This window comes from Furipterus horrens, unplaced genomic scaffold (genome assembly GCF_987537825.1).
Source record: "Furipterus horrens unplaced genomic scaffold, mFurHor1.1.pri manual_scaffold_11, whole genome shotgun sequence".
Taxonomy (NCBI): Eukaryota; Metazoa; Chordata; class Mammalia; order Chiroptera; family Furipteridae; genus Furipterus; species Furipterus horrens.
The window spans coordinates 23,972,623-23,996,469 of NW_028327181.1; the positions used below are offsets into that span (position 1 = coordinate 23,972,623).

General features: G+C 45.8%; 1 protein-coding gene across 1 annotated transcript; it reads right to left on the bottom strand.

The window, feature by feature from the left end:
- Positions 1–460: 460 nt before the first annotated feature.
- Positions 461–18,499, bottom strand: KCNJ1 (potassium inwardly rectifying channel subfamily J member 1). The gene is made up of 2 exons (XM_090291420.1): positions 18,445–18,499; positions 461–2,023 (listed from the first exon to the last, which is right to left on the bottom strand). Exon 2 carries the CDS (start codon positions 2,000–2,002, stop codon positions 884–886), a length of 1,119 nt encoding a protein of 372 aa, XP_090147546.1. The 5' UTR covers positions 2,003–2,023; positions 18,445–18,499; the 3' UTR covers positions 461–883.
- Positions 18,500–23,847: the final 5,348 nt, after the last annotated feature.

Below are 23,847 nucleotides of genomic sequence, written 5' to 3' on the forward strand. Positions count from 1 at the left end.
AGCATGGATTGACCTGGAGAGTGTTAGGTTATATGAAATAAACCAGTCAGAGAAAGACAAGTACCATATGATTTCATTTATGTATAGATTCTAATGAACAAAATGAAATATCGAACAAAATAACAACTAATAGATAGAGAACATATGGACAGTTGTCAGAGGGGAGGAGATTTGGGGGGCCGAGTGAAAAAGATGAAGCAATTCAATAAAAAAAATCTTACTGACACACACAACAGTGTGGTAACTGCCAGAGGAAAAGGGGGTGGAGAGGTAGAATAGGGTATGGGGGATAAATGGTGAAGGAAGAAGATGTGAATTGGGGTGATGAACACACAATACAATATACAGATGATGTATTATAGACTTTTACATCTGAAACCTATATAATTTTATTAACCAATGTCATCCAATAAATTCAGTAAAAATAAAAAGGATTAAAATTAGAAAAACAAAGACAAAAAATAAATAAAAGTGACCTATTTATTATTGTAGAATCAAAAAGAGAATATGGTGTTCCCCTGATTCTATGTAAAGCTTATAACTTCTTCAAGGAGACTTTTAAAAAGATCTCATTTGAGCTCATGAAACTTTTGATGATTTTGTCTGTTTGTTTGCATGATTTCAAATAATCACATTCAAGATTCCAAGTGAACGCCCATGGCTTCTACATTCCAGCTTTCTGCAAATGCATTCATGTTCTAATGTACTAGGCTTGCACAGCCATGTGCCTGGTAGGATTATGGTTATGGGCTTCAAGGGTATTGTGCTGGTAGACTTGGAAAGCTTTTGTCTACTTTCATACCTCCAATCTGTTGATTGCTTTGTAATGCTTCTAGTCACTATGTATGTTCAAAACTTTGTTTCAGTCATGTCGAAAAGCTAGTTACATTTTAGTGTCATCTGTCTCATTGACTTCTGACAAAATGAAGTTGGGGTTGTCATAGCCTCTCTTCATCTTGGCTCTAGCATCTCTCTCATTATAAAGGCACATGGCACAGTGAGGGGTATCCACTTCCACAGTCTTGCTAAAGTTATGGAAATCCACTCGGTATTTCCCTTCCTTGGTCTTGGATACTATGGGAGCAAAACGGTAGCCCCAAAGTACCTCTTCTGGAACATAGGATGTCCGGACTTGGCAGGTAGCACTGGTAGACTCCACTGTGCCATCTAAAAACACCACTAATTCAAAGTCTTGCTGGGGAAGAGTTTCTGCTGCCATGTGGAAGAAGGGGCTGTTGTGATCAATGACATGGTAAATCGTCAGCGGGGAGATGAAGAATAAATTTTCATTCCCAGCGTCAACGACAAAGTTGATATTGGTCTGGTCCAAAATAATGGTTTCCCCTTCAGGAGTGACTGTGGTCTTCAGAAGCTTCCCATAAATGTGACTGCCGATGAGAAGGCTCTTCCTAAGATTAGCCACGCGAATTAGGAGACAAAGCTTTCCACCCCGCTTACTGATCACTGCATTCTTGCTGAATGTAATGGTCTTCGCACGCTTTTTGGGTCTGGAGATCTTGGCTAAAATGGCGCCACACATGAAAGAATTGATGATGACTCCAAGTATAGATTGGAAGATAAGCAGAAAAATGGCAGTGCCGCACTGTTCTGTCACACACCTGAATCCATATCCAATAGTCACTTGCGTTTCCAGAGAAAACAGAAAAGCCGAGGTCAAACCATTAATATTCTCCACACAGGGGGTGTGGTTGGCAGATGGATGGAACTCGGGGAGGTCTTTGTGAATATAGGCCACCGCGTACCACAGGAGACCAAAGAGGAACCAGCTCCCCAAGAAGGCTGTGATGAAGATGGTCATCTTGTATCTCCATTTGAGGTCAAGCACGGTCGTCCAAATGTCCACAAAGAATATCAACTTTGTCTGGGCCTCCACGTTACCAAACTCTATGTTGCACCTTCCGTCTTTGGAAACCAGCCTCGCTCTTTGCCGAGAGCGCCCCAAAAAGTGAGTGATAAACCATTTACGAAGATGTTTGAACATTCTTTCCGTCAATGCCTTGATCTGAAAACACATCAAAGAAAAACAAAACAAAACAAAATTATATTTGTAGCAACAGTGACGTCGGTGACTCACATAAAGAGTTACTTATGTATGAAAAGACATTCCAAACAATCTGGAATCTGGCCATTTGGGCAAGCTGACAAGTTCATTCTGGATACCACAATACTATTTTCAATAGAAACTTTCCACCAGAAGACCATATGGCTTAAATAGAAAGGTAAAAATAATTCCAATGAGATAGAAGTGGAAGGAATCTAAGAGGGTTCTTGATCTCTGTCACACACAACCTTAAAAATATTTGTGATAACTGTCAAGAATAGTACTACAACTTTTTGCTATTATTCTTTTAAATAAGCTCTCCCTTTAAAAAATAAATTTAGTCTTATATTAGGCAAAAATATCTGTGAAAGCAGAAGCTTGATGTACTATCTACATTTTTTGTAACATACAAAAATAACTGTGAAAAAAACAGCTCATCAAATATACTATCTAGACCATTTTGTGTACTGCTATTGGTACTCACATATCAAAAGAAATCCTGATTTGATTCAATACTCTCACATATTAAATGAAAGAACAGAAACTCAGAAAATTTCAATGACAGTCAAAGTCACATATGAATGAATGACAGGATGACAACTAGAGTTTAAGGTCCCCTGCAATCAGTCCAAGGAACCTCTGCCACACTGCATCTCAGTTATGAAATTCTCTTTTCTAAAGTTAAATTTCTAAAAGACATTTTAAGACAAGTATTAATCAAATACTCTCTTGTTTTAATGCTCAACACTGTTTAGAACAGACTTCTTCAATACAGTTTGGTCAAGTCCTATCATATAATCTCATAAGTTTTCTCTGGTCAAGTCCTATCAAATCATCTCAGAAGTTTTCTTAGTGGATCTACAAGCCCATTTCTACTCTCCCTTCAGCTATGTCCACACACCGCAAAAGCAGTACAGTGGTCACCATCAGTTGATACCTAACACTTTCTTCTGTGCTTGTAAGCTGAAGGAGAAGGGAGCTATGATTTAAAGAGTAGTTCTTTGTAAGGGTACTGACTCTGATACACAGAGTGTGTGGATTTGATAGATACATTCTCAGTAGTCATTCTGATATGCACAGAGTGTGTGATGGAATAGACACAGTATCTGTAGTCGCTCTCCTAAACACAAAGTGTGTAGATGTAATTCACAGTCTCTATAGGCATGATGATACACAGATAATATGTGGATGTAATATATACATTCTCTGCAGTCACTCTGATACACACATAGGTGCGGATGTAATATATACACTCTCTGTAGGTATTCTGAGTCACAGTGTTTGTGAACGTAATACATAACAATCTGTAGTCAGAGTGAGTCACAGAAAGTGTGTGGATGTAATTCATACAATCTCTGTAGTCTCTCTGAGACACACAGAGCTGTGGATGTAATTCATACACGGTCTGTTGTCATACTGAGTCACACAGAGTGTGTGGATGTAATACACAGGGTCTCTGAATGCACTGAGAAACACAGGGAGTGTGTGAATGTAATATATACAGTCCCTGTAGTCGCTCTGATACATACAGTGTGTGGATGGAATACATACAGTCTCTGTAGTCACTCTGAGTCAGAGTGTATGGATGTAATTCATACAGTCTCTGTAATCACTCTGATACACACAGAGTGTGTGGATGTAATACATCCAGTCTCTGTAGTCACTCTGAGTCAGAGTGTATGGATGTAATTCATACAGTCTCTGTAATCACTCTGATAGACACAGAGTGTATGGTTACTGTACATATCATCTTTGAAGTCAGTCTGATAAACACATAGTATGGTGTTAAATATCACCTTTGTCTGATAAACATAGAATTTGTGGATTTAATACTTACATCCTCTGCAGGCAATCTGAGTCACACAGGATGTGTGGATGTGATACATGTTGTCCTTTTAGTCCCTCTGAATTACACAGGATGTGTGGATGTAATACACATCATCTTTGTAGTTACTCTGATAAAGAGTGTGTGGATGAAATATATAAAGTCTCTGCAGGCACTCTGATATAAAGAGTATGTGCCTTTAATTCATACACTCTCCGTAGTCACACTGAGTCACACGGAGTGTATGGATGTAATATATACACTCTCTGTACTCACTCTGATAAAGACAGAGTGTGTGGATGTAATACGTGCACTGTCTGTAGTCATTCTGATACACACAGTGTATGATATAATAGATACAGTATCTGTAGTCATTCTGATAAACCCAGAGGGGGAAGATGTAATATATAGAGTCTCTATAGGCATTTGATACACATATAGTGTGTGGATGTAATACATACACTCCCTGAATTCAATCTGATATACACACAGTGTGTGGATGTCATATATGCACTCTCTGTAGTCATTCTGATAAACATAGAGTGTGTGGGTGTAATATATAGAGGCTTTTTGGGCACTCTAATAATCACAGCATCTGTGGATATAATACATACTGTCTTGTAGTTCCTCTGGTACACACAGAGTGTGTGGATGTGATACATACACTCTCTGTAGTCAGTATGAGTCACACAGAGTGTTTGGATGTAGTATATAAAGTTTCTGTAGCCACTCTGATACTAAGAGTGTGCGGATGTAATTCATACACTTTCTGCAGTCACTCTGATACACACAGAGTTGTGGATGTTGTTCATACAGTCTCTGTAGTCACTGTGATACACAGAAAGTGTATGAACGTAATACATACACTCTGTGTCGGCACTCAGAGTCACACAGTGTGTTTGGATGTACTAATACACTCTCTCTAGTCACTGATAGACAGAGTGCATGGAGGTAATGCGTACAGTCTTTGTAGTCAGTCTGATACATGCAGAGTGTGCAAATGTAATACACAACCTCTCTGCAGTTACTCTGATAAACAGAGTGTGTAGGTGTAATGCATACAGTCTCTGTAGGCACTATGATATGAAGAAAGTGTGAGGATGTTATATGTACAATCCCTGTAGTTACTCTGTTACACACAGTATATGGGGGTGTAATACATACAACCTCTGTAGTTACTCTGAGTCACACAGAGAGTGTGGATATAGTATGTACACTCTCTGTAGTCACTGTGACAGACACAGTGTGTGGGTGTAATACATAGAGTCTCTATAGTTATTGTTATACATGCAGAGTGTGTGATATAATACATACAGTCTTTGTAGTCACTCTGATACACACAGAGTGTGTAGATATAATACCTACACTCTCAGTAGTTACTCTGATGAAACTGAGGGGTCACACGCACGAGACTGCCTTGTCTTGTGTGTGTGCCCACCCACTCTAATCTTGCTCAGCACGGGTAGCTATGTCTTTGTCATATTTTTAGTTAAATGCAAATATGTTTCTAAAATAGATTTCAAAATCCCCCTTCCAAAATGTGTTTATTCATACAAACTAGGAAGTGAAACCAACTGAGTGATAAATTTTACACAAAACTGATATTCCACAGTTTCTTGCTCAAAGTCTCGAACCAGAGAAAACACAAGAAGTCAACACCAAGCAGACACGGTGAAGAGAAAACCAGTTGTGGCGATTGAAATTCTGAGGACAAGGTCTCAATATATGTATTTTAAAATGCTACCAGGAGAGCAAAGAGCAGTGCACATATTCAGAGCGGCCTGCCTTCCCCCGACCCAACCCTCACTGACCTCAGGTCCCCAGAGAGTGTTCGGTGATGGCCCCAAGTTAGACTCATGAAGGGAGAGAGAGGGTCCTCGTTTCCCAATTGCTCCCCTTTCTCTGCACACACATCCTTTCGCCTTGCTGACATTCCCTGGGACTTCCTCCCTTCCCCAGGTTCACAGAAGCTCACACTGTTTAGAAAGTGCTTCACAGAGGGGCCCTCACATAAAGTAATAAGTTCTAAAGCCAAAAATTATCAATTGAATCCACATTCTCTTTCCCATACATTGTAATTCCAGAAATGGCTCCTAACTTTCCATCTTCTGAGGGTTTTTTCTCCCTCCAACTCTTTCCCTCCCATCTCTCTTAAATTCATTCCACTTTTGAAGATGAAGACTATTTCTGTAGTGGGAATAAGTACCCTCTGACTTATTTCTCAGATAAATGTGGGCATCCCTCACTATATTACTAAGAAAATATCATCTGTTTGGCCTTGCAAAGAGTTGAGGCAAAAGCAACCAGTTTATACAGCTTTCCCGGGATGGTTCGCACTTACCAACGTCCTAAATGTGTTCCGACCTGAAGCATCCATGGCTGGGAAAAGCAAGGAAGTGGTGTTGGGAGTTGGTCTCTGTACGCAAGCTGATTTCTTTTAGACCCAGCTTAATATAATTTAGTCTTTGGGTCAGTGGACTGATGCTAATTTCTATTAGCTCGAAAACACTTCATTGGATAGTGGAGTTGTGTGGTTTAAACCAAGGCAATTGGCTGTTCTCAGACCAAGCCCCAACCTGGGTATGTATTTTATCTTTTCAACCCTCACATGGCTTGAATACCGTCATGCTAAGACATGACAAGCCACCGGCTGAGGTCCCTGGGCAGCAGGCGAGGGTTGTTCTGTCCCAGCATTTCTCTGCTTTCCTTGCCACGCTCTGTGGTTCTCCTGCTGTTTGTTCAAGGTCGTGCCTAATACCTTTCCACCAGAAACAATTAGTTATCATCATTCCCCAGCTGAGATTTCCAAGTGTTGACAAAGGCATAGGGGAATATTTAGACACAGATAAGTAGATATTTGTAAGAGGAAAGTAAGATCACACCAGGAAGAAACAAGATACCACGTTAATCTCTCTCTACAACACCCCCTGTTATGTAAGAAACTGAGATTTAAAAGCAGCCTTCGTTTTGGGATTTGTCTGATAAAATCTGGCATTTACTAAATGTACTTTTCTCAAGAGTGTGAAGAATTATACCTAGAGAATGCGAGACTAAAGGGTAAACTCATCATTCCCACAGCACACCCTTTCATACACAGCACACATCCAACTCTGCTTAGACAATGGCATGTAACCCAACCACAGACAGGGCCAACATGTATTTTTTGAAAGATTGGGCAATTCGAGACTGGCCCTGGTGTCTGGGTTATGTAACATGCACAGTTTTTTAGGTTACTTTCCATTGAAATCAGTAAATCTTAATAGCAAGCAAAGGGCTATATCTTAGCTAATATTTACCAAGGTATTCTTAGTGGCCGGGCAAAGCCAGTGAATTACTAAAGAATTCAGTATTATCATTCTCTAAACCATCCATTCTCCTAAAATAAACTTTTGGGAAAGTTTCCAAATGTTGAATGTATGCTTATTATGTAGGATTTCAAAGACAAATAGAACTCCGTTCCTGTTCTCAAGGAGCTTCGCTGTCGAACATAGAAAGTGAGCTCAGGAAATTAGCAATTCCAATATGGTTGGTTTGTCTAATTCCCAAAGGAAAATCTTTTCTGGAAGATCTCTATTAGATGGGTATCCATCCCCTGTGAAAACACATCAGCTAACAAAAAACTCATTACCTTTGTGTGTACATGGATGTATTTGTCTGTTATTCTCCAAGACTGATATATTGATCCTAGTACATGTGCCAGGCACCATGTGAGGCATCAGGAAAGCAGGTGTTTACCAAATGGACACAGTCCTTGTCACCATGAGGAAGCTTCCAGTCGAGTGTGGGAGTGGGAAATGGCAGTGACCTGAAAAATAGTCTGTGTGGCAGTGAGCAGGATAGCAAACAGTGGGAGTGTCCTGGGGAGCACCTTGTGTCAGCAGCAGAGAGGTGCCATCAGGGCCAAAGCCTAAAGACGGCATTAGAGACACACTTAGTAGGAGCTCTATAAATATGTTTTAACTGATGATAAGTTAATTAATGTATGCATGAATGTAATGAGTTTGCTGTCATGTATATGGCTGCCTATAGAGATATGTTTTTAAGATTGTATTTATTTATTTTTAGAGAGAAGTGAAGGGAGAGAAACATCGATGTGTGAGAGGAACATTGACCGGTTGCCTCTCACATGCCCCAACTGGGCACCTGGTCCACAACCCAGGTATGTGCCCTGACCAGGAATTGAACTGGCAATTTTTCAGTTTGTGGGACGACACCCAATCCACTGAGCCACACCAGTCAGGGCCTCCCTGTAGAGACATATTAGAAGAGGCGTTCCTATGCACATAGTACTGACCACACTGTGGCCCAGGCAGAGGCAGCAGAAGGAGGGCGAGCAGGAGCTGAGAGACAGGCAGGGAATAGATGACATTGCTGGGGCCCCTGCAAGCAAGGGCCACCACACTCAGCGCTTGGTAGGCCACGTGAGGCCACTTTGTTGCAGATCTCGAGGAAAAACTGGCAGAAGGAACACTGGTCTAGTTCTGCTTCCGAGACAACTCATTACAATTCTGAGTCTTAAGTCTCTTCCATTTCACCACCCTTCCAATTCTTGGAAAAATATTTTCCTCCTCAATCTCATTTTCTGCATAAAAACTCACTCTTCACTGGCATGCAACACCCACATCAACCAAACTCTCTTCATTTTATGTGAGGCGTGTACTGCGTATACCCATTGATGATATTTTCAAAACCAGTCCAGAGGCTGCTTTTCTTTTGTAGATATCCACGTGAGAACACGCCATTCTGAATTTGGGGTTTCCTCTAACATTCACCATACTGCCTCCTTCTTCCCCAGCATGCTCAGCAGCCATTATGTCAGCGAGAGGAGGGCAAAGAGGCATTGCTTTGAGGTTCTCTTCTTTAGAATTTTAAAGGCTGCTGTTTCTCCATGTAGGTAAAAATACACTTACCATAGTGTGCCTTTTAGTCAGACCTCTCAAAGCTCATACACAGCCTTAGTTCCCTTCAGGAAGTTTGTGAGTGTCAGGATTTTATGTGAGAGGCAGCAAATATGTGTTATGGGGCCTCAAAGCAGAAGTCAGATAATTTCCTGTAGTCCCTTTGCCTTAGGGGTGAAGGAGAAATTCAAGTTTTCATGGAAGTGTACTGCTTTGTTTCAGATCAGCCAATCAGATCAATAAACCATAGTGAGCTTGGGATTGGATTATGGGATACGGCCTCTGTCTTGTTAACCAATATACTTGAGCAAACACTCTATTTATCTAGCATCTCCCATGCATTTGGTGCTAAGCTAGGAAACCAAAGACATAACAGTCCCTGCTCTCAAATTGCTCCCAGGTTAAGTATAATAATTCACTGACTGCAGCACAGCAGGCTTGCTGCCCTGAACGGGTTAAGAACAGGGTCTTAAAGCCTCCATCAAAGAGGAGACCCACCAAGCTGGGTGTCACACTGATCCCCTTCAACACACCTTTGCTAAAAGCTCCAGCAAATGCACCTGAGAGGACTTCCTGTTTTCTGTGAGAATGGTCTCTGGCTATCGGGGGATGGCCACCCAGCTGGGTCTGCAAACACTCAGAGCCCCGAGGAGCTTCAAGTCCTCTACCTCCCCAACCTACCCTTTTCATATCCAGAACCTACTGTAGACAGAGGCACTGTTTCCCTTTTGTTTGGTAATTCTGACAGAAGTTACTTCTGCTGTCTTTAGCACTGACCAGCAGCTCACGTGGGGTCAGTATGGGTGCTTAAATAGAACTTGGCAAGACCAGTGGAAACAATTTTTCTTGGCCTCCAGGGCCTGTAGAGGGGCACCTGGACCTCGGGACTCTTCCAGGCTAGATTAGGGAATGCACTTGAGCCATACCCCACCTTTGGGGTGAGTGTCTAGACAGGCTCTCACCGCCGTGAAGTCCCAAGTTTGCTTGAGTCCAAGGTGGGAATGCTGCCTGGGTCTGACTCTGTCCAGAGAAGCAAGTTTGGGAACCAGAGGCAGGACATCACAGGGTCTACAGGTGCTGGTGCTCTCCCCTGGCATGCTCTGCTCTGCAGGGACCTCTGGAGCCGGCTGGCCCAGCAGCATCGCCTGAGTAACTACAGAGCTGTGCCATGCACGCAGACCAAGAGAGGGTGGGCGACCTGGTCCAGGATGTTCATGGCACAGGTCGTGGGGGACAAAAAGGCAGCCCACCTTGAGTAAGCACAAACATGGATGTGAATCTCAGTTCTGTCACTTAATGGCCAGGTGACCCAAGAAGCCATTTTGCCTTACTGAGCCTCAGTTTCCTCACCTGTGAAATGGCTATAATATTTTCAAAGTCTGTAGTATGGGTTTTTATTAACACTTTGTTCATGTATTTTTAAATCCTTACCCGAGGGTATACCCATTGATTACAGAGAGAGAGGACAGGGGGCAGAGAAAGAGAGAGAAACATTGATTAATTGCCTCCTGAACACACCCTGATAGGGACTGAACCTGCAACCCAAGCAGCGCCCTGACCGGGAATCAAACCTGTGACCTTTTGGTTTACTGGATGATGCTCCAACCAACTGAACCACACCAGCCAGGGCAGTATGTTTTAAATGCAATTGCATATGTAAAATTCCTAAAGCACAGTAATTATGCAATAAACAGTAGCAGTTGTTATTACTGATTCAGAAACTGAAGCTTGGGTAGCAGTCTAACCAGGAGTTGCTGAGCCGGGCCATTTAGTGTCTAGTATGCAGAGTCAAATGGGCTGTTCTGGAGATGACAGCCAAACCAAGGAATGGGCTTCCCGGAGAGAGAAACCAAGGTTCTGACAATCCATCAACATCTATGAACTATACCGGCCTCCAAGCCCATCCTCCCAATGTGGAATAGAAGACCTGGGAATGGCAAACGTGTTTTTGTAAAGGATTTGTCTATAATCAGGGCAGACGCCTTATCTTAGAGAGGTGAGAACAGGAGAGAGGGCGAGAATTCTCCCTAGCAAGGCTGAACAGAGACGTGGTGCCAAGGGGCAATGCTGTCCTTCTCTTGCCATAGACATCACCAGGATTTAGTGGCATCACTGACAATAGACTCGTACCCACTGAAAAAGGGATATGCAGCACCAGCATCAGGGAGCCAGCCGGGCACTGACGGCTAGGCCTTGGTGTTCTCTTGCTGAACACAATTTCACAGAACATCAACATCAGACAAGGCCGCTCCATAATCATGTCTGAACACACACAAAATGTGAACATGGCCCAAACCACAGACACAAACAAATATCCCACATCCTGGCTATAATGAGCGGACCACTGCGTCTTCACCAATAACGGCTACGGCTTCACACCAGTCTTCGCTCCTTCAAGATAATGAGATTTATTAACACACTCAATCATAGAATTACCCCTACTTCCTGACATCCAACCCAGAGCAAAGTATTGCTTCCTTAAATAGTCCCCAAATCACCTGGAGCCAGCCCAATCCTCTTTAAGTGCTTTCTAACACTCTCTCCGTGTGGTTTCCCAGGTTCCTCAAAGCCGTTTCCCACGTCAGTTGGTGAGAACCAATTTCATTCCAGAAGTCACACACACATAGTCACTTCGTACCTATGTTTGATTTTGTATCAGGATGTAAAGAATCAGGGAAACCACCAAATGTAAACATAAAAAGTCATGAAAATGAGTTAAAATTTTCAAGTTCACGTCTTAAATTCTATCTAGCTAACTTGTTTGCCAGGGCCATTGGTCATCCTGAGATTATTATCCTCTCACCGCAGAGACCTGTGTCTCTTCATGGCACCTGTATTGGATCCGAATAGGAAGTGTCAGGGGGTGTGATGTCTCCACCAGCCCAGCCAGCCTGGGAGCTAGTGGAGCTGAACCCAAGCAAGGCAGACGTCTGCAGGGCCCTACCAGCCTTTGCGGACAGCAGGCACATGCTATGCATTAGAAGTTGACCCTCGTTCTGCGTGTATTTTCAATGCTGTTTCCTTACGGTTCTTTATAATTATTTCTGAAAGCATTCTGGAAATGCTAGCGTGTTTCATGCAAACAAGGCCCCAAAGGGGGTACTTCATCTCTGCCCGATTCAGAGTTTAAGGAGACAGCAACACATTCACGGGGGCTGCGCCCGAAGGGATGACAGCAGAGTGAGAGCCCCTAGAGACCAAGAGAAACTCAGAGTTGGATCCACTTGGCCTCTGTTGTAGAGACTTTGTAAGAATTTTCTCTTCTGAACTGCGGGCGTTCTGCACCAGGCTGAGCCAGAGTGAGGGTAAGCGAAGGCAAAAGTGAAGACGCACGCTTCAGAATGAACGAAGAGAAAGACCCTCTCTGGAGAGCGCGCCGGGGCAATGAAAACGACCCCTGAGAGCTTCAGTGCCCTGCCCCCAGCAACAGGAGGCTGGTGCTTTCTGTGTGAACAGCGCCCCCTAGAGCACAGTGCAGATGGGCTCCCCGGGAGCCTACGGGGGGGCCAGACACAAGGGCAGAATCTCTCACATGCATTAACATATTTAATTCTCACGACACGAGGAGATGGGGGACTGAGATTCAGAGAAGTTAAGCAATTTGCAGAAGGTCACAAAGCAGAAAGTCAAAACAGCAAGTGATCTAGAAGGACCTAGATTGGCCTGAGGAGCCCTTGCTTTTAAGCCCTAAGGCATACTCAAATAGTTAATAATCAATGTAGAAGGAAGGCAAACATTTACTCAGCACCTACTTACTATGTACCAGAAATGGTGATTTTCCATATATGTCCTTACTTAATGGAGAGATCTCATAAGAGAGCAAGAGCTGGCAAAAGATCAGCCCTCTTTTAGATACCGAACCTGAAAGGAGAGTAAGGGTCTAGATTAGTGGAGAGAGGACAGGTTTCCAGGGACAAAAAAGAGCATGAGAAAAAGCACCAAAAGAAGAGGGAAGCCCTGGCATGTGGAAGGGTGCAGACCCCTTGGGGAGGGCACAGAATCGGCTGCATTGGATTCAAGGGTGCACATTGGAGGAGAAGAGCCTTCTAATGCCAGGCGGGGTTCAGAAGTGGTAAGGATGCTGAAGTAATTAGGAAGCAACTGAGGAGGCATCTGATGATGTTCTGCTGAGCACTGTGCTTACATTGGAAGCTTCTAGAGATTGTCCTGGCTTGAGCTTATTGTAGGCAACAGCCTGAAGTTACAGGGATGCCACCTTCCATCTGGGGGCATCTGTAGATAGGTACATTGTGGTTACTGCATCTCCTACAGTCAGAAGTTTGTTGTGCTGGTGATGGCCACTGTGGGAGTGTGGAGGTGCTCCCCCTCTCCCCCCTGCTCAGTGGACAAGGAGCATCTGCCAGGGATGGTAAGCTGAACCCTTGGGACTCACTGCTCCAGCGTGGAGTCAGTCAGCTCAGCTATATTCATGAATGCCAAGGTCAAGCGTAGACCACAGACTGAGGCACCGAGACAAGAAGACACACATTGGCCCAGCCCTGCCTCATACCCCCAGTAGAAACAAGGGCAAGTGGCTCCATCCTTCTGAGCCTGCCCCACATGCTCGTTCCCCTGCTGGGAACACCTGGCCCTCTAGTCTCCCCTGCAGGCTGTCTTCTTGGTATCAACTTAAATGTCATTTCTCAGAAAGAAACTGAAATGTCAGTTCCTCAAAGGGAAAGGAGTTCCTGACCACCCTCCCTCCCCATTGAAGTCAAGTTTCTCCCTCGCTACCATATTGTATTCTACCATTTACTTTTTATTTGTAGTATCCACAGTGATTTGTAAGTAATAAACTTACTTCTGTGCTGGTCTGGGAGCAGTGGCCCCATCCATCTGCTCCATGGCTGTATCTCCAGTGTCCACCGAGCTCAGGGCCAGGCACAGAGTAGATGCTCAATAAATCTTTGTCAAAGAAATAAGTAAATACAGCTAAGGCGTGAATGCCTCAAAGTGCTTGATTTGCAGGAGGGGCTGTGGAAAGGGCCAGGGAGCCCACCACCCCTCTCCAACGGTGGGACTAGGTCTCTGAGCACTCGCAGAGGATGCACACTTGGGTTATGGGCACTTCGCCTACATGGCCTTCTGGCCGTGTGGCCTTGGGCTCCTCATACCCTAACCCTTATTGGGCTCTCTTGTAGCCTGGCTCACCCACTGGCTCGTTTTCTGAGATATCAGTGTGCGCAGTCAGCCACTCGCCTTTGTCTGAAGAGGTGCAGGAGATGGTGTGCAAACCTTCATGTGTGAGTGAAACTTGGAGGGGCCAATGGGAGTTGCTGGGTTTGAAATTCCCCTTTTTTGGTTTTGGAATTTGCCAAGTTGCCTTTGTCAAGACTCAGATCAGGATGACCCAACAGACTTGGTTACTGTCTCCTGGGTGCCATTTTCATCAGACTGTCCCAGGAACAGGTGGGACCCCTCCGTGTAGGAAGCATTCTGACAGAGGTGGGTTCAGTCTCCGGTGGGTTCCGACTTTAACTCCAGTCCCCAGACCTTATGTGCCACTCAGGCCAGACCTCCGAGGGTCACGATCTTACCTGGTGAATTCGAGTTTCTGATGAACTGAGGAGCACAAATTAATTTAACATGATGATCCAAAGGCTTTCCTACTCTCATGGCCATTGTTTACATTTATATTTAAAAACAACTCCATTACATTAAAAATATCATTTTATGTGTCTCAATATATAATCTTATCCTGAAAACAATATATGTGGTGTTCTCAAAAGATGGTACATCAACAGAAATTGCTTGCATACAGTGAGTCATTACATTAGGATGTTAAATATTTAATGGAATCATTTACTAAATTCTTTCATAAAGTGAAGAATAATTTCTGCAGATAAAATACTTATCCTTTCACTTGTTTGCCTTGTAAAAGTATGTGTGTTGGGGGACAAGTTTGTTTTTCTGAGGACTGGACCCATCTGTAATGAAATGATTCTGAAATCTCATCTATTGAAACACCCACCTGAAATGGCACTGGAGTTTAATAAAATAACTTAAATATTTACAGAAAGTTGTATTTATTATGTGGGCAGAGACCCTTCTAGTTCTCTGTGGTTTGGGTTGTTATTACATCAACTCGATCTTTTCAGCCCAGAAATGAATGAATTCCATGTGGACTGCAGGTCCTGAATATACTTTTCCTGTGTGTCTGCAACAAGTACACTTTGTTTTTAAGGAAACAGACAGAATTCCAAGCCTTGGCAATTTATAAAATAGGGGAAAAATGGAGCTAATGTCTTAAATATCAGCATTGGGGAGCTAGGATCCATGCTGCTGCCCCCACGGTTACAAGGAGCTGAGTCAGTGCAAAGCCGGAGGCACAGAACGCCGGGTTCTTGCGTTTGAAGGGCATTCTGGGTGACTTCTGGTTGGTCCCGCATTCTAGCTCATGTCTGAAGTGTCCTTGTCAGAGCCCCAGCAAGTGACCTACCAGGTGGGAGTTAAGAAGCGGGTATATGGGGTTTGAATCTGAAGTCAACCACGTACTAGCTCTAACACTAGGTACTACTTAGCCTCTCGGTGTGCCTATTTTTTTATCCAAAAATTGGGGACATTCGTATCTAATGTTATAAATGGGCAGAAAGAGTTTAGACAACACCTGGATGTGGAGAGTGATCGAGCTATTAACACCTTCAGTAATATGTACCACCTGCTGCTCTGACTTCTCCTTCAAGTTCCAGCCGTGCATTGAATGAGAGCTCCAGTCATGTCATTATCTGTGGTGCCCTTAGTTCTGGGCTTCTCTGCACCAGTGTCCAGGCTGCAGGAGCACCGCACGTACCAGAAAGTTCCTGAGAAGGGCAAGGCTCCGGGATCAAGCATGGAGGTCAGCCGGAGAGCCTGTGTTCCTATCGCTTCCATTGCTCTGCCCTGGGGAGCTTCTGAGGGTCAATGATTACCAGCTTTGGTTTGGGTCTTGCCAAGCCATCACAGGTGCATTAATGGGGCGGCACGTCACCCACTCTCCCATGTCCAAGTGCTTTCTGGGAAAGCCCTGGAGGCAGAGGGAAGCAGAGCCAGGAGTCTCGGTGACCCTGTTTTTCCATGCCATCGAGCCACACTTGGACCCAAGCTGGGTTCCTTTCTTAAAGGGGTGCTTCTTGTCACAGGACAGAGCCCACCCAGGATGCCCTCTCAGCATGGAGATGCTGCTGCAGAGACTCCCACCCGGCTCCTCACAAGGCTGGCAAGCTACTCCAGCCATTGCCTTGAGCTGCTCTTGACCAGTCCTCTGCCAATGAAATGAGAAGGGCGAGAAGGACAAGGGGGCACCACCCTTGGCCTTAGGGCCACACCAGGGTAGGGCAAACACGGACCCTCGCTGAGTCCCAGCTTTCTTTTTACTCAATAGTGTGCACAGTGACCTGGAAAAGGGGACATTAAATTCCATTTTATTTCCCTTTATTTTTCCTTCTATCATAACCAAATCAAAAGAAGCTTTTCTGTCTCAAAAATATTACTTAGCCTCTCTGAGCTATGGGTCTTCATAATAAATTGGTGATTATAATTCTATTTGTTATGAGGATGAAATGGAAAATATGCATGTTTATGCAACAACTTATAAACAAATGTTTATATCAGGATTATTCATAAAGTAATAATCAAAAAGTGGAAACAACCCAAATGTCAATCAACTGATGAACCAAGGAATAGAATGTAGCCTATAGACACAATGGAATATTATTTGGCCATAAAAAATGAGTGCCGATACGCGCGCAACATGAAAGACCTTGAAAACATTGTGCTAAGTGAAAGAAGCCCGGTATTGTGTTATTCCTTTTATACGGATGTCTATAATAGGCAAATAGATACAGGAAGTTAGACTGGTAATTGCCAAGGTGTGGGGTAAAAATACAAATGGGGAATGGCTACCAATGTGTATGGATGTTTCAAATATTGATTGTGATGATGGTGGTGCAATTTTGTGAATATACTAAAAACAACATTATTTTGCATTTTAATGGGTGGATTGTACGGCAGGGGAATTATATCTCAATAAAGCTGGTACAGAAAAAGTATGCAGGTAAAGTTGCCTGTTGCCTAGAAGGAACTCAGCAAACTCCCCTGCTCATCCTCATCCCTCTTCTTCATTTCTCAGTTCTCATTTCTTCCTCTTCTCTTTCTACTTCTTCCTCCAGCACCAGCCAGAAGCACAACCCCAGGCCTTGTTGGGCCCTCAGCTGAACTTGGCACCTCCCTACTGTAGCAAGTGACTACTGTGATTCTAAAGGCACCATCAAAATTATTTTGTTGGTCACAAAAGCCTGGGAATGCAGAAAGCACTTTTCTCCATACCACACTTTTTTTTTAATCCTCACCCAAGGACATGCTTATTGATTTTAGAGAGAAAAAGGGAGGGAGAGAAAGAGAAAGAAACATTGATGTGAGAGAGAAACATTGATCAGTTGCCTCTCACATGTACCTCAACCAGGGATTGAACCCACAACCTAGGTATGTGCCCTGACCGGGAATTGAACACACAAATTTTGGTGCATGGGAGAGAGCTCAACCAACTGAGCCACCCAGCCAGAGCGCTTACTCTCACTCTTAAACAGAAGCTCTACTAGCACAAAAAGAAACATGTCTTCTCCTGGCATCTATGGGAGAAATTCTTCTTCCCCACCTGTCCAGGTGGTAATGCAGTGGAGCCAGTGAGCAGAGCGTGGACACTTCCCACCCATTCACCCTCACTGAGCTCCATAGGACTGAGCACCGTGCACAATATCACCTGAGCTGACAGCTCCAAGGTGAAGCCCCATCTCAGCCCTGCCCGCTCGCCCCTCACACCTCCCAGGCCCAGAGGTCAGGCTAAGGTCATGGGCTTGGGAGCCAAGTCAGCAGTTCCCCAAAGCATGGCAGGCCCATGGGCTCATGGACTAGCTGACAGGAAGGCCCAGAGGTGGGGCAGGGGGAACTCACCTGGCCTTGGCCTTCAGCCCCAGCCTCACCTTGACCTTTCACACTTGCTCACTCACCTTCTCATGGGAGCTCAACTCTGTTCTGTCTCTTCTCCTCAGCACAGTTTTTCATTTTGATTGTTTCTAGTATTTTGTTCCTTGCCCAGAGCCCTTGTTCTACTCCTGGAGTCAGTAACATTAATCACCCAATTCTTATATAAACAGACTTTTCTGGAGTCCCCACACTAACCAGAATTCCACAGGACCATTTCAAACCCCTCGTTGCCCTACATTGCCCCCATGATTCCTGCCTCTGCCCCTCATGAAAAGGAGAGATGAGGGAACAGGAAGCATGACTGGCATGGGGTGGGCAGGTCCTTACTGCTTCCTTGGGTGTCAGCTGGGCAGAGCGCTGTGTGGAGCCCACATTCAGGGCCTCTCAAGCAATCAGAGAAAACCACCCACTATGTGTTGCCAGAGGTTGACCCTTTCTCAAAAGCAGGGCTGGCGTCCTTCCTGAACAAGGGCCGCCGTCAAGAGCAAGAAAGAATGTACCAGGCCACCGCGTCTCTATTTTCAGTTGCTTACCTAAAAAAAACCCTCACCTGGATGAACAGAAATCATAATGGCTGTGTAATGACACCCCAGCAGGACCAGACCCAGATCTCACTAAGTATCATAAGTAACTAAGGGGTTAGGGGGGCAGAAATCAAAACACAGCCCTGTCTCCGACAGGAAGCGTGGCCAGTGTACCTGGGGAATGCGTGCAGGCGCCCCAGAGTCTCTGGCCCCGAAGCACGTGGTCTGAATTTGACTTGAATTCCAGCTCTGCTGCTGACTGGTGCGTGACTGAGCCGACCGCCTGTGCTTTTACGGAGCTAATTTCCCAATATAATCGATTAACCTGGAAAACAGAATAACATAGATGTCACTGGGAATAGCTAATGAGTAATAAAGATCCTGGAGCTCATTGTAAGTTGTTTATGTTTGCTGCTTTGGGTGGGGAGGAGAAGGTGGTGGGGAGGAAAGTGTCTGTCCTGCTGCTCTGCCCAGACCTAAAATTTCACTTTTCTTGTCTTCCATTCTCCCAATCGCTATACCCATTTTCGACGGTGGGTTTTTCCCCACGTCCTTTCAGGCCTGGCATGGTCCATCTTGCTAAGGCTCCCTGGGTTGCACTTGGCCTTGAGGAGAAGAGAAGATGGAAGGAAGCCCCCCAGGAACTGTGAAGAGGCGGACAATTGGGTGTAGCATTGGGCAAGATGCTGGCTCCCTGCCAGCACCTGGGAGGCGTGAGGTCTGCTCTGCAGGCAGCGCTGACCGAAAGCATCACCCACAAAGGCCAGCAGTGGGTTGACCAAGCAAAGGTGGTGTTTCACAGACGTCCTGAAGGCAGAGAAGGGATAGGCTGTAAAGTGGTTGCAACGACCTAGCTTTAGACCCAACTCCTTCCACTTGTCAACAGGATAAATTACTTTGCTTCTCTTAACCTGACCGATGTCCATCCAAATGGAGGTAAGAACACCTGGGTCACGGCACTGAGCCGGGGTCCAGTGTCAGAACCCCTGGAACCTTCCAGAAGGTCAGGTTCCTTCCTAACTTAGCGCGGCCGAAGAGCCCAGGTGGGGAGATGGTAGCTGAAGGGTGAGCAGCATATGGGGAGTAATTTTGACACTCGGGTCTGCATGTGAGCTGGCAGCTGCCCCGCCACCAGACCCAAGGACAACCTCGGAAGTGCCTTCATGGTCTGCAGAGGAAATGCGGGGAAGGGCATGCGTCCTGCCTGGGGACATGCCAGGCCTTGGAAAGCAGTCTCTCCCTCCTTAGCCCCGTCCTCCCTGGCTCGGCAAGAAGGTTCTTTCTCACCCCAGAACCTAGGGGAGGAAGCACAGCAAGCTCTGGGCAGCTTTAAGGGGACAAGGAAGGAGCATTTTTGGTATACGTGAAGCCCAGAGGGAGAAGTCTTTGTTTGTCTGGCTGCTAGGGAAAAATGAACAAAGGGAGGGAAAGGCTGAGGATCAGAGGGAGTAAGATTGCTCATAAAACGACGAGATTAGATTAGACCATGAAGATCCAATTGTGCCAGACCAATTGAATTTCCTCTGAGGTTAGCGTGACCAGCCTTCCAGACCCAGGGGCAGCTGCAGCTCAGGGCTGGGTGATTGACGTGGGCACAATCCTTTCTCTAAGGGCTGGGAGTAGGGTTCAGGTCCCATGACCTCCGGGCTGGTGCAAGAGGTGCACCCCCACCCCGGCACACCAGGGCAGCACGCCTGGGATTGAAATTCCTTCTCTAGATGTTTTTTCTTAGCACCCTCTTCTTTTCCTTCTCAGCACTCACTACAACTTATTTGACACGTGTTTTGTTGAATTCTGGCCATCCTCAGCTGTGAAGGTGTCACAACCACCCACAGCTCCAAGAGAAACCTTGATTCATTCTTGATTCTTTCCATTCTGTCACCCCCACATCCAACCATCAACAAATCTTGTCTACTCTTTCTCCAAATAGATTCAGAACCAATCTGCCTCCTTCGCTCCATTTCCACTGGGCCACATTTGTCCATAACATTGGAAATTTTGCTCTGGTGACAGAAATCACTTGCTATTTTTTTTAAATCCTCACCCAGGGATATGTTTATATATTTTAGAGAGAATAAGGGAGAGAGAGAAAAAAACATCAATGTGAGAGGGAAATATCAATCTGTTGCTCCTTGCATACACCCTGACCAGGGACCGAACCTGCAACCCAGGCGTGTGCCCTGACCGGGACTCGAACTGGCAACCTTTCAGTTTTCAGGATGCTATCCAACCCACTGAGCCACACCAGCCGGGACCACAAAATTGACTTGAGGGTAGTTAGTCTAAGGGTATTTTCCCTCTAGCCCATGGATCAACAATAACATTTATGAATGTTAGTATGTTCCAGGCACTCTCCATGTGTAAACTCAAAGGTTACATATGACAGAGACAACATCATTATTATTCCCAGAGTATAGAGGAGAAAACCAGAGATCAGAGAGGCCAAGGTATTGATCCAAGTTCACGGAGCTGGAGAGCTAGAATGCAGCTTACGGTCATTTCAACTCGTTTGATATGTGTCCATCTTCAGTTTAATTATTAGAAGAAACTCATTAAAATGAATTCCTTCCAAAGGAACTGTCTTGGGCACAGATGGAGGGCTGGCAGTATAGTCTCTGAAAGGCCCTTATACCAGCCAAGATTGCTAGCTCCATGTGGTTGGAGGCACCCAGCAGGGTTTGAGATTTTGCTTTACAAGATCGGGGCTGAAGGGCTGGAATTCCTGCAGAGGAAAGAAGCAGAAACTCTGGTAGGGGCTTTGCAGAAAGTATTTCATTTAATCCTCATAGTGATCCCATGAAATGAGTATCACAATCTCTGTTTCCAAGGGAGGAAACTGAGGCTTAGAGAGGTTATATAGCTCCTGTGAAGCAGAGCTGGGATGGGAACCCAAGTAGTACTGGGTCTTTCTACCTGAGTCCCTAAAGAGTTGCCTCCCAGATGGGTGAATTCCAACCGAAGGTGGGCAGGAGCAGCAGTCGGCTAGGGGACAGGACAAGCCCCCAGTTTTGTTTCTTTCTTTCTTCCCTTCCTTGTTGTCCTTCAGTCAATAAATATTTATTGAGAGTCTGGCACATGCTGGGCTCTGGGGGCACAGCATTAACAAGATTCAGAAAAGTAGAGAGAGCTAAACAAACAATAAAAAGGAACCAAATGAGCATGGTAATTAAAGCCACAGTAACTAGGGTGACCTTGAAAAGTATGAGAAAATAGAAGGGCGCTGGGTGCCAAAGATGGTGGGGGTAGCAATGCCAAAAGGAGAGAGGACAGGTTCTCACGCTGCCCTGGGTTCTCAAGCCTGTCGGCCTGATGGGCAGCATCCCTCGCCACCTGCAGCAGCTGTCGCTGGTGCCGCAGAGGGCACTGTTCAGAGTTGTGGGAGTCCAGACAGGCTCAGGAAGCCCGGAGAGCTGGGGAAGGCTGCATGCCTCTACTCCAGGATGAGCACAAATCAAGCTGCCGTTTTCCCATGTCAAATGGCAATACTAATATCTGCCTTGCAGGGCCACTGTACAGATTAAATGATGCAGTGTTTGGGAGAATTCAGGTGGACGAGTGACAAACTATATAAATAAAGTGAGTTGGAATTGCAGCAAGAGGGAATTCAGTTAGACATAAGGAGGAACTTTTTATCAAAAGGACGACATGATGCTATATTGGGTTTCCAGTGAAGAATTTATCTTCATCGACAACTTAAAATAGAAGCAATAACTGCCTGACATTTCACAGGCTTCATAGTGTGGAATGAATAAATGCAGAAATGAGTGAGTTTTTAAACAAAGGCATGACTTGCAGAAGAGATGGCTTAAGGAACACGAGAAGCCTCTGCTAGTACTAGGTCAGGGACTCCAGAAGATTCTCTCTGAAGAAAAGTAAATGTACCACCAATTGGAATATTGAAAACTGACCCACTGATACTGCAAGGGTGGGTCCTCGTGGCTCCCATCAGCTTGACCAAGGGGCCTGGAGACACAGCAGCCTGGAGGCTCTCACTGCAGGGAGGGGCTGGCAGTGCACAAGGAGAGCAGGAAGAAGAAGACTTTGTCTGGAACTGCTTGGAAAAGAGAGACAAGGTGGCTCTGAGATCCAGGTGGACATCGACCAGAGATCCATGGGGACCAGGTGGCCCAGCTCTCTCTCCACTGACCAGCCCGCAGACTGAATGCACCCACAGCACCCCCACCCCAAGTCCGGGACATGGGGGCTACATTACCAGGGCCTGCTCAGAATTGTTTGAAAAGCAAAAACATGCTAGCGCAGTGTGTGGGGTGCCTTCTGCTGACTCTGAGGCAGGGAGAGTCAACTGTGTGGGACAAAACCAGCATCTTTCTGTTCTTGTCCTGCCTTCCCTTCATCACCAGTCACAGGCGAGGTCTAGAAAAGGCTCAGCATCTGGTCTCTCTAGGCAGCAAAGTAAACGCATGGCGTTGATGGGACCTGTGTTTGGAAATTACCCTGCCCAAGGTCTGCCTGTTAGAGTGCTGGGGGCCCCCTCACCCACGTGGCTCAGCAGGCAGACCAAGGCAGGCAGAGGCCCTTTCTGGCAGCAAGGCGCCAGCCGAGGGGACTGATTGAAGAGGACAGCTTCTGTCCGGAGTAGCTCTCAGCTCAGATGGTACTGAGGTCTGATGATCAGGCCACAGGTGGCCCGGAGGGGTGGGTCAGCTGGGATGGCCCCATGTACTGAAGTGTGCTGGAGCGTTTAGAACAGAACCAGAGACATGCTGGAGTGATGAGGCAAGAGCTTTGAGCAACAGGGCAAGGGGGTGGGGGGCAGGGCACAGAGGAGAAGGAGGGGGAAAGCCTTGCCTGTTGGTTGCGTGGAGTTTATGGTGCCTCTGCCTCTGGGGTCTCTGGGGCCTCAGGCCCAAAGGAAGCTGCGAGGCTCACATACGGCGCAGACCCAGGCAGCCTGCAGAAAGGCTTAACCAGGGGTGAGCTGGAAGGGGCTGTCCCTGGTCCAAGCTTACACTGTGTGTCATTAGAAATGTATCTCTTCTTTTTGAGCCTTAGAGAGAGTGGGGTCCCTGGGGACTCACCTCGTGGTGCAAGAACATGATGGCTCCCGATAAGCCCATTCCAGGATGCCGGGATGGGGACAGACTTCCAAGAGCGCCAAGCCATGCCCTTGCCTGTGGACAGGCAGCCCTAGACCACCTTCCAGAGAGATGGTCAGAGGCTTCATCCAAGTCTCTATAACAACATGGTCAGCAGCTTCCTCCTGCTTCCCTCTGAACTCAGTCCCTGCCTCTCAGCACCTCTGCAGTCCCAGCTGCGTGCTGATATCCAACCCACACCCTTAAGCTGAGATTGGATTCTATTGTCATTCTGTCCTTGAAGGTACGAGACCTTCTGAGGTTAGAAAGCAATTTTGGCCCACAACCCTCGGCCGCCCTTCTCAAATGGAGGCCTATTTCTCTGCTTTGCTTCGCGTTGCCTGTAGTCAGACCATGGGAAGGAACTGGCCCACTTCACGCTGTGAGCGCCGCATCACCCTGTCAGGTCACTCCAAGCACCAGCCTGGCGGGACCACCCCCTCTCCCTTCTCTGCACCCTTCTCTCAGACACATAAAGAAG